The following is an 11,237-nucleotide window of genomic DNA, read 5'->3' as shown; positions in this document are numbered from 1 at the left end:
TTGCTGCCAAAGTTGAGGAGACCCAAGTTCCCCTTTTGCTGGATTTCCAAGTGGAGGATAGCAAGTATGTGTTTGAAGCAAGAACAATCAAACGAATGGAGATTGTGGTGCTCTCTACTCTCCAATGGAAGATGAATCCTGTCACTCCGATTTCATTCATCGATTACATCACCCGAAGACTCGGTCTAAAAAAAACATCTCTGCTGGGAAGTCCTCAAAAGATAACCGTGTCTACTTATGGAATACCAAAACCAGCTCCTGGGAATTCTCGGAATCGATAAGGACAAAGTGGATGAATGCTCGAAGCTCATATCCGAATTAACATCTTCCGGAGGCAATGGCAGTGGCAAACAATCCAACAATGCATACATTTTTCCTGGATTTGGTCTGGGTTTGGTTATCTCTGGAGCAATCCGTGACATGCTTCTGGCAGCCTCGGAAGCCTTGACGGGGCAAGTTTCCGAGGAGAATTTTGCACAGGGGCTGATCTATCCACCATTGTCGAACATCAGAAAGATCTCTACCTCAAGATTTGGCTGCTTCTGCACTTCCGCCATGGTCTAAACCACCCTGTGAATTTCCAATCAAATCCAAGAGCTCTGCTCCCCTTTTTCTGCAACAAAAGAACATGAAGTCAGTAAGAGAGGTTAAGAGAAAGTGGCGGAAGACATGGCCTCTATCTCCATCCATGCAGCTCCTCGCCTGCAAGTCCCTCAGCTTCACTTTGGCCACCGTGGTCAAAATCGGCGAAGAACTTCATTGACCGCTGTCAAACGACTAGCCGATCGTGAAGCTCGACGCTTTGCACTACTTCAAGCTCTGGCTGCTTCTGCACTTCCGCCATGGCTGCTGCCTGTGAATGTGATTAACAAAAACAAAGTTTGTCAACTCACATCTGCTTGCCTCTGCTGCTGCCTTTGAATGTGATTGACAAAATCAAAGTTTGTCAACTCACACCCAAAGATCTCCTCCGTCTTCTCTCGGACTCGGCCTGGGTTTTCACCCACGAACTCAGCCTTGCAGATGGCTATATAAAGAAAAAAAAACAAAAAAAAAAAAAAAAAAAAAAAAAAAAAAAAAAAAAAAAAAAAATTCCTGTTTTTCCTCCCCAAAACAAGGAAAATGTTTCTCATTTTCTTCCTTTATAATTTTTTATAGCCAAAAGCATTTGCAAGTTGTGGTCTAGCTCCCAACGGATGTTGAAGAAAAAAAAAGAAAAAAAAAAAAAAAAAAAATTCCTGTTTTTCCTCCCCAAAACAAGGAAAATGTTTCTCCTTTTCTTCCTTTATAATTTTTTATAGCCAAAAGCATTTGCAAGTTGTGGTCTAGCTCCCAACGGATGTTGAAAAAAAAAAAAAAAAAAAAAAAAGAAAAAAAAAAAAAAAAAATTTCCTGTTTTTTCCTCCCCAAAACAAGGAAAATGTTTCTCCTTTTCTTCCTTTATAATTTTTTATATAGCCAAAAGCATTTGCAAGTTGTGGTCTAGCTGAAAGCATAGCCAAGTTGGCCACTTTTGAAGAAAAAAAAAAAAAAAAAAAAAAAAAAAACTTTGGTGGATCAACGCCACCGGGAAATAAAAAAATAAAAAAAATAAATAAAAAAAAAAAAATCTTAGTGATGTATATGTTTTATTTGTATTTAGCACAATACACTGAATAAAATAAAACATGTCCATTAATCTCCAAGAAATTACAAGTGTGTACAAAAAAAAAAAAAAAAAAAAAAAAAAAAAAAAAAAAAAAAGATGGAGCTTTCACAAAGGATGTTCACGTGAAGCCCCATTACTTGGCAAAACTCTCGGAGCGGAAGGCATCAGAGCGGGAGGCATCGAAGATAGAGCATTCGAGGCCTCAATACTTGGCCAAACACTGGAAGACCCAGGAAAAATGTGCCTCTGGAGGAAAGACGAAAACCTTTGACGGTCACTTTGAATCTGACCTTCAGACTCTTGTAGCTCATCAAGCTTCCTCTTCATGCCCGTCGAATAGTTGTTTGCAAGCACGTGCAAACTTCTATTCTCATACTTCAGCTGCTTGATCTCTTGCTTGAGACTTTCCACCTCTGCCATCAACGATTCAACCTGACGGGAGCGAGCAAGTAGGCGTTGGCCCATGTTGGACACAGAGCCTGCACACTGAACGCTGAGAGCGAGGGACTCTTGAACGGCCAACTCATCGGACCGTCCTGACAGCAGCCTACTATCTTTTGGAGTGAGGAGGTTCCTAGCTACTATTGTAGCTGTTGTGGCGTCCTGCATCACGGAGTCTTCACCTGTAAGAGGACCGGTAGAAGATAAAAAAGAAGGGCGCCATACATTACCTTGACCGGGTGCAACCGGATCGCTGCTGAGACTCAAATCTAAGCAAAGGTTCGATGAGTTAGTCATTTTTTTTTCAAAAGGTGTTCAGAGAGAATGGGTGGATGAAGATAATTCTCAAAAGGCCGGAGACGATTTAGAATGGGCAATTTTCAGAGTGTGTATGTTGGAGTGATCGATACCTCTGTAAAAAGCCAAGCGACACGACCACCGATTCAAAAATCCGGATTTTCCTGCGTGAAGTTCGGCGACGCGTTCGCGGCTTTTCAGAAAATGCGTTCAACTTTGTCAAAAGATATCTGACAAAGTCGAGAACACGTGGAGGCCATCAGCGCAACTACACGTCTTTAGCCGACAAGCGCAAAGTTCGGCGACGCTTTCTCTGCTTTTCAGAAAACGCGTGCAGCTTTGTCAAAAGTGGCGCTCGTTCAGAAATCGAAGAGGCGTCGTTCAGAAATCGAAGAGGCGTCGTTCAGATATCGAAGAGACGTTTGTCGACAAGGGTAAAAGAACGGTACCACCACTTGCTATTAAGAAATCCCTATATGTGTCGACTTTCGTCTCTTATGGCAAGGCAGACCTGAAGAAAATGCCCAACTCTTCCTCACCTCTGAGGGCGCACTCCCAGCAAAGCCTCTCGAAATACACAATTCTTCTTCTTCCTTTAAGAAAACCTATTCAACCTTTGAAGATACCAGATGCCTGGAGTACAGATGACCCAGGAGGAAACGATAGATTGAAGCATGTGCTGATTCATTCACCGCTTCTTCAAAAGCAAAGGTATCTCATATCATCAAGGGCGAAAGCAAAGGTATCTCATATCATGTTTTTTCCCTATCTTTTCCTTTGCCCTTGTTCTCACCTGCCAAGACAAGGACAGAGAAAGCAATATGTCGAAACCTCCACTCAAACCAGTTGCCACCAAGAAGTGAAGCACCATTTAAATGCAAATGTTGCATTCAACTCCTGCATCGGAGGACAAATACTACAAGAGAAGATGCTAAACCTGCATAAGGAAATACCACTTCTGCAAAGGGGAGCAAGTAAGGCAAGTGAAAATGATACATCGAAGCATGTGGAGACAAGCACAACAAATATATGTGTTGATTCATTCGCTGCTTCTTCGAAAGCAAAGGTATCTCATATCATGCTTTTTCCCTGTCTTTTCCTTTGTCCTTGTTTTTACTCGCATGGCAAAGTGAAAGAAGCAATCAGCCGGCACTTGGAGTCAGTCTTCCGATCTGGAACCGACTACCTGGAATCTATTCCTGATTGCTTACCTAGTATTGCTCTCGAGTAGTCATCTTCAACGGTTGATACACTGCCAGAGAAGGGACAAGGAAACTTCAATCTTTCCGATTCGTATTCAATACGAATTGGAAAGATTGAACAAAGAAACAGGTCAGCACCTCCACCTCGTACTTGCCTGCCATATCCTGAAACCGCTCGTAGACCTTCGGGGGGAGACCAAAAGAATCCTGCTGCCCAGTTCAAGAGTAGCACAAAGGAAAATCAACGAGCGGAGGAGACCAAAAAAATCTTCCAGCCCAGTTCAAGATTAAGCTTGTGGAAAATCAACGATTGGAGGAAACCAGAAAATCTTCCAGTCGAACTCAAGATCAAGCCTCGATGGCCCTTGAAGAAATTTCCAGCTCAATTCAAGATCAAGCCTCGACGGCCCTTGGGTTGACATCTACATTAAGGGACTTCAAAACGCATCTTCTACACGTGACAAGCACATGTCAACGACGCGCCTTGAAGTGGGGGCATTTGTAGACATCGAAATTTCGGTGAAATGAATGTTAACCAATAATTAAAATTTCAACGCTCACGTGTCACATAAATTTTACATGTAGCGTGTGACTCAACGAAAAATCGAAATAAATTGGAAAGGTCATCAAATAGGACACGTGTCATTACCTGGCAGAAATGATTTATTTCATCTGATTATTTAAATCCAAAAATCAAGTTTTGGAATTCTATAAATAGGAAGCCAAGGCATTCATTTTGGGGGGGAGGAAGAAAGGAAGGAAGGAAGAAAAAAAGAAAGGAAGAAGCCTTGAAACTCTAAAGCTCTCAAGCAAATCCCGAAGGATCAAGAAAGCTCTCTTCGTTCTTCGTCAAATCCTCCTTCAAGATCAAGCCCCAACGGCCCTTGAAGAACTTCCACCAACTCAAGATCAAGCCCCGACGGCCCTTGAGGAAAGTGTTCATCGTTCATCATCCATTCATCCTAAGATCAAGCCCCAACGGCCCTTTGGATCAACAACCTCAACAAATCCACACATACACTCAGTCTTCAAGATTAGGCCCAAAAGCCCTTGAAGATCCGTTCATCCATCAACCTTCAAGATCAAGCCCCAACGCCCCCTTGAAGAAATCTAGACACCCAGTCTTCAAGATTAGGCCCAAAAGCCCTTGAAGATCCGCTCATCCATCAACAACCTCAAGACATCTGTTCAGTCTTCAAGATCAAGCCCCGACAGCCCTTGAAGAGAAGTGTTCATCGTTCATCATCCGTTCATCCTAAGATCAAGCCCCAACGGCCCTTTGGATCAACAACCTCAACAAATCCACATATCCAATCAGTCTTCAAGATTAGGCCCAAAAGCCCTTGAAGATCCGCTCATCCATCAACCTTCAAGATCAAGCCCAAAAGCCCTTGAAGATCCGTTCATCAACTGTTCATCCCTAGATCAAGCCCCGACGGCCCTTTGGATCAACAGCTCATCCACAAACCTACACCCTACGAAGATAGAATCAGAAGATCAAATTACAAAGAGATTGTAACCCCAAAATCAATACAAACAAAAAATATATTTTGTACACGTATTCTTGTCTCTTGTTTCAGGAATTTTCCGTGTTTACAGTGTGAATCCATATGAGATGAGTGTGATTGAAGGAAGTTCACTCAGTCCTAGTTCTTCTTCTCATACACAAGAACAAGTAAGTTGCACTCCTGAAACTGCACCACTGTCAGAGACTTATGACCACACACCTCTGAAATGGAGAAATCTTGATGATATTTTTGCTCAATGTAATCTGTGTGTTATGGAGCCTGAAAGATAAGCAGAAGCAGCTCAAGATGAATCATGGTTAAAAGCAATGCAGGATGAGTTGAATATGATTGAGAAGAATGGTACATGGGAATTGGTAGATAGACCAACAATGCAGCCTGTCATTGGGGTTAAATGGGTCTATAACACGAAATTGAATCTGGATGGCACAGTCTTGAAAAATAAGGCAAGGTTGGTTGCCAAAGGTTATGCTCAGAAACCTGGTTTCGACTATAACGAAACCTATGCTCCAGTGGCTAGACTGGACACTATCAGAACCCTTATTGCATTAGCTGCCCAAAAGAGCTGGAGATTGTACCAACTTGATGTCAAATCGGCTTTCCTGAATGGTGTACTGCAGGAAGAAGTATATGTAGACCAACCAGAAGGATTCACAGTGCAAGGCAAGGAAGATAAAGTGTATAAGCTTCATAAAGCCCTTTATGGACTGAAACAGGCACCTCGAGCCTGGTATGGAGAAATTGATGCATATTTCTCCCAGTGTGGTTTTCAGAGGAGTCTCAGTGAACCAACATTATATATCAAGTCAAGGGGAGACAAGGATATCATAATTGTGTCTATCTATGTAGATGATATTGTCTACACAGGTAGTAGCAATGAACTGTTGGCAGAATTCAAAGAGGATATGATGATGAAATATGAGATGACTGATCTGGGTCTACTCCATCATTTTCTAGGAATGGGAGTCATTCAAACTAATTCCAGCATATTCATTCATCAAAAGAAGTATGCCTCATCTTTGCTGAATAAATTTGGGTTGAATGAATGCAAGCCTGTGTCTACACCATTGATTTCAGTTGAAAAACCCAGTAAGGATGATGGAAGTGGTCCAGCAAATGAAGAACAGTACAGAAAGATTGTGGGGAGCTTACTGTATCTTACAGCTACAAGACCAGACATAATGTATGCAGCAAGTCTACTTGCCAGGTTCATGCATTCTCCCACAAACAAACACTATGGAACTGCAAAAAGGGTACTCAGATACATTAAAGGAACCTTAGACTATGGTCTGGAGTATGTGAAAGGTACAAATTGTATGGTGATTGGTTTCTGTGATAGTGACTGGGGAGGATCAGTGGATGACAGTAAGAGCACTTCAGGATATGCCTTCTCTTTTGGCAGTGGGATTTTCTCTTGGGCATCAGTTAAACAAACATGTGTAGCACTTTCAACTGCTGAGGCAGAATATATCAGTGCTTCAGAGGCGACTGCACAAGCAATCTGGCTGAGGTTTGTACTGGAAGACTTTGGAGAACTTCAAACTGAAGCTACTCCATTACAGTGTGACAACACATCTGTAATTGCTATCACAAAGAATCCAGTATTCCATCAGAAGACTAAGCATATTGATCGAAGATACCATTTTATCAAAGATGCTCTGCAAGAAGGAATCATTGATCTAGTCTACTGTCCTACAAAAGACCAGTTAGCCGATATCTTCACAAAACCATTGGCAGAGGATCGATTCAGCTATCTCAGAGGCTTGATTGGAGTCAAATCAGCTCAAAGCTTAAAGGGGAGTGTTGAACTGTAAGCCATGAGCTGATTAGTATTTGAGAATAACTTTGTTTTAATTGTGTATTCACTTGTGCTTAGAAATTGCCAAGTGTGAGATCAAAATATGTAAGGCCATGAGTGCCATGTGTGATGATCCTAGCTATTGCTAGATGAATGGCTGTGATCTTTTATTCTAGAAGAAAAGATCCAGCTAAGCCTTGTTAACAGAATTATTCCCTTTTGCACGATGGTGTGTGCTGGGTGAAAAATATACTTTTACAAGAAATGAAAAGGTTCCTCTGTGACTTGCAGAGAGAAGAGCAGTCATTTGACATTCTCTGAGTTATTTCTTCTTCTTCCATTTTTCTCTTTACACTAACAACATATAGACATCAAAATCCACAACAGATCAGTCAGGTCCATACCTGTGAGGTTCATAAACAACAGTGGACAGGCTGAAACTTTTATTCTGTGACCCTGATGCCCAAAATTTAAGACAAACAAGACCACCTAACCCCTCTTCAGGAAGCTTAACTTCAACTGTGCTCATCATAGAGCCATTTCCAGATAGAGACACCAAAGTCACTATTACCTGTGACCGCAATAACCCAAGATATGGTCAAATTATGGTCATGTGTTTTAGAAGAACGAAAACAAAAAATCTCAAGCTTGAAACTAAAATGAGCAACTTACTGTGACTTCATCTCCTGGTTGATGATTTCTCTCACAGATTTGAACCTGCAAAATGTCCAAGTTAGAAAAATTTCACTTACATACCATAACTTATAATCTCTCTCTCTCTCTCTCTCTCTCTCTCTCTCTCTCTCTCTCCCCCTCTCTCTCTCTCAAAAAACAACGCTCGCCGTAGAAAATTCAACATCTGATTATCCATTGAAATATCAAGTAAACAACAAACATCTTCACCTCAGACATTTCACGGTCATCAAACAAGCTGTAGAACTGGATGCGATAATTCTCTGTACGCAAGGCAACCAAACTTGCTGCATATTCCATCGTATATCTCTGGACCTGAATAAGGAAGCTGAAAAGTAGAGATAGCTATTTAGAAGCGTAAACTATTTTATTCCTCACAAAAAGCTGCTGAAACAACAAAGACGTATAGTACACAAAGGTGAAGGAATCTGAAGGAATCTATCAAACTGAGCATGTATCCTGGTACATTCATGAAAGAAAGAAAAAAAGTAGCTTAAAAACGCGAGCTCACTTTATCTCACATATGCACAAATTTGCATTCACCCTGCATCCAAGGTTAAAGAAATTTAAGGCCCGTCACAACGTGATTATAAGAAGAAATTTCATCATGGATATTCACTCCCGGCAAAGGTATGGTGACTTAATGATGTCGTTTTTGCATGCTTATGCAACAAACCACAGGGCCCAAAATCTTGTTACCAATTCCAAAGGTTCTTAAAGAGAAAATAATGAGTAGGATTTCATCACTTGGCTCACAACAAAAGGTACAGTCTACTCTGATTTGTTTTAGAGGAAACTTGACTCTGATTTATTTGCATGTTGTTTGCCTCCAAAATTGAGGACTACTTCACAAGGTTTTCTTATTCTTAGTAGCATTCTATATGCAACTTACGTGTGACTACCTAATGATGTGCACTGTCAATAATGTAACCTACTAATCTGTGGTTCCTATAAGAGAACATAACCTGTCTTCTAATCATTATTACCACAATAGTCAATAACACACAATAGCATGGCCTTGAAAAGAAGCCTCTTATGTATTCTATAAAAAAAAAACTGAGAATTTTCAAATACCTTGATCCCTGAAATAGACTTCCAAGATTTCCATGTAGGGCATTTTTAGTATATGAATTTGATTATCTGCGCAAGAAATCTACAATCCATATATCAGTGAACAGTGGAATACATTAGTTCTTTATCACAGAGAATGCATTACTATGCTACGATACTCCATCCCAATAAATTGGATGTTTTCTTACAGAAGAAAGTGAAGGGTCTGGAGAATCAGTCAAATATAGAAGAGGAGATACAATTCTGCGCAAGAACTTCTTTTTCCCTGTGTCTAGCTGCCAGACCACAAAAACTCCTTCCATTCCACCTGGATAAGATAGAAGTGTCATAAATATGTCACTTTAAAGTAAGAAATCCATGACAAAACAAGGCATAATCCAGGGCGAGTTTCACCTGAATTCGCTCAAAATCCACATACCTGAATATAAATAGGCACCGTCAGAAGAGAAAGAAAGAACACTTATGCCAGTACCATGCCAATGCCATGTGGAGGAAGCATCAGCATCGTCATCTCCCCTAACTCCATCCCTTTCATCCTCATTATTCATTGATCTTTCATTCATTCTTTTGTCACCATCAGAAAATGTACCTTTACCAAATCCTGTCCAGATTAGAATTCTCCCGCTTGTATCACCCGCGGCAACAATTGTCTGAGTTGGATGAAATGCAAGAACGTTAAAGTTTCTTGTATGATGCAGAGTAAAATTCTTAGCAATCATGAGTTTCGAGTCTTTAGCAGGGACTCTCCATATATGAAGCTTCCGCTTGTTCCGGATGCCAAAGAATTTTCCTGAGGGACTGATAGTTATAGCCTCTGGTTTTTGAGTCTGTCAAATTCAAACCCATTGTCAGTTTTTCATGCCCCTTAAATTGCAATACGAGAAAAAATATTGGAATTAAATAACAAGTTACCACGGGGTGGGTGGGGGGTTCCAATTCCTTTCATATAGATTCAGATGTCCAACAAATTTAATGTAGTTAAGTAAAAGCTATTCCTACACTATTTCTGGATACTGATAAAGAACTCAAGAATGAATGGAATTATCTTCATGTATCTCTTAGAGGAAGTTTCATCTCAAAAAAGTTAATATGAATTCCTGAGAGGGAATTAAATAATTCTTTTGGTCTTGGATAATATAAAGGAAATTGATCACAAAAAATATTAGCTCTTAATCAGTATATTATAGAAAAATTCATACAGACATGTGTTTGCATCAATGTTATGGACTTCAACTGTTAATCCTTCAAGTTCTGATCATAAGTAACAATACACCAGCATCAAATAGGGTATGAGAACATTACTACATTGGCAGGCAATACATAACAACACATGATAACACATACCTATCAACCTATAAGAGAAGCACTAAACACGTAAATGTAACTTTTTATGCAATAAATCATATCAAAGCACTTCTCTTTTGTTCCCTTCATAAATTCATTTCCACGCATACCGGAAGTAAACCTCACGAATATCACATAATAATGTATAGGAAAAAAAATCTAGAGTCAAATAACTTCTAGTTCGCTACTGCTCTACCTCTGAGAGAGCACCTCCAGCCAAACGAGATTCAGTCAAATTACACTTCCGAATCTGTCCATGCAATGGCTTTGGTGTATTTTCAACAGACAAATAAGCAAAAACGTGAGCTGCATTAGAATCATTTTCTTGTGTTCCTTTCACAGGTTGGCCCATTGTAGACGGAACAACCTGAAAATCAAAACCAAATAGCGTCACGCCGTCAAAAAATTTCTCCGCTCCAAACACAAAATTAAAGAAACTAGAATAAAACAGCAAAGCTATCTACCATAGAGAAAAGGGGCATTTTAATATCAATGGTCTTCATCAACTCAGGGACTGCAAAGTCCCAATAGCGAATGGTCTTCATCAGCTCAGAGCTTTGTTGCCGGGAACTACTAAGACGGAGGTGACCAACGCATTGTGACCCTCCAAGGACGATATCTAATCACAAGAAAGAAATAAACAAAAAAATCGAATATTGTCAGGCAGGAGGGGGTATGGGAGTGTAAATTGAGTAGGAACAGGAGGGTAAAGTTGGAAAACCCGCAAACCAGCGGAGGTGCTAAAGATGCAGACGGCGGTGCCTGTGCAGACAAGGAGGCGCTTGGCGTCGGTGGAGAAGGCCGGACGTGCTGACACGTAGCTCTTGCCGCCCCTAAGCATCTCTGTCTCTCTGCAACGGCTGGGCAACCCCTTTCGTGGCCGCCGGAGGGTTTTGGGGTTCTGGGTTTAAGGGCGTGTTTGTTTTCACTCACTAAGCCTCACTAAACTAGACTAGCTTAGCTAAGAATATTAATCCGTGTTTGGTGCAAGTTAGGACTGAGTTTAATGGGACTAGCTCGGACTCGTTCCGACTAAACTCTTCACTAGCTCGGCTTAGCGAGGCCGGGCAAAAAAGATGGGATTGCTAAGGGCTGGTTTGGTATTGTTGTGCTTTGAAAAAAAACTGCTTCTGCTGTGCTGTGAGAATAAGCAGTTGTGAAATAAAGCAGCAGAGTGTTTAGTAAACTTTTTTATAAAAGTGCTTTTGAAAAAAAAA

At 40.8% G+C, this 11,237-nt stretch overlaps 1 protein-coding gene across 1 annotated transcript; it reads right to left on the bottom strand.

Moving 5' to 3' along the window:
- Positions 1-7,300: 7,300 nt before the first annotated feature.
- LOC137732831 (uncharacterized) lies at positions 7,301-10,861 on the bottom strand. Its single transcript, XM_068472092.1, has 8 exons — positions 10,750-10,861; positions 10,485-10,639; positions 10,217-10,387; positions 9,095-9,503; positions 8,865-8,983; positions 7,816-7,920; positions 7,585-7,629; positions 7,301-7,483 (listed from the first exon to the last, which is right to left on the bottom strand). The coding sequence occupies exons 1-8, from the start codon at positions 10,859-10,861 to the stop codon at positions 7,301-7,303; spliced, it is 1,299 nt and encodes a 432-aa protein (XP_068328193.1).
- Between the last annotated feature and the right edge of the window lie 376 nt (positions 10,862-11,237).

The sequence above is a fragment of the Pyrus communis genome, chromosome 4 (genome assembly GCF_963583255.1).
Source record: "Pyrus communis chromosome 4, drPyrComm1.1, whole genome shotgun sequence".
In the NCBI taxonomy this organism is placed as follows: Eukaryota; Viridiplantae; Streptophyta; class Magnoliopsida; order Rosales; family Rosaceae; genus Pyrus; species Pyrus communis.
The sequence above is the reverse complement of the archived record's forward strand: the minus strand, read 5'-3'. Positions and strand labels throughout refer to the sequence as shown.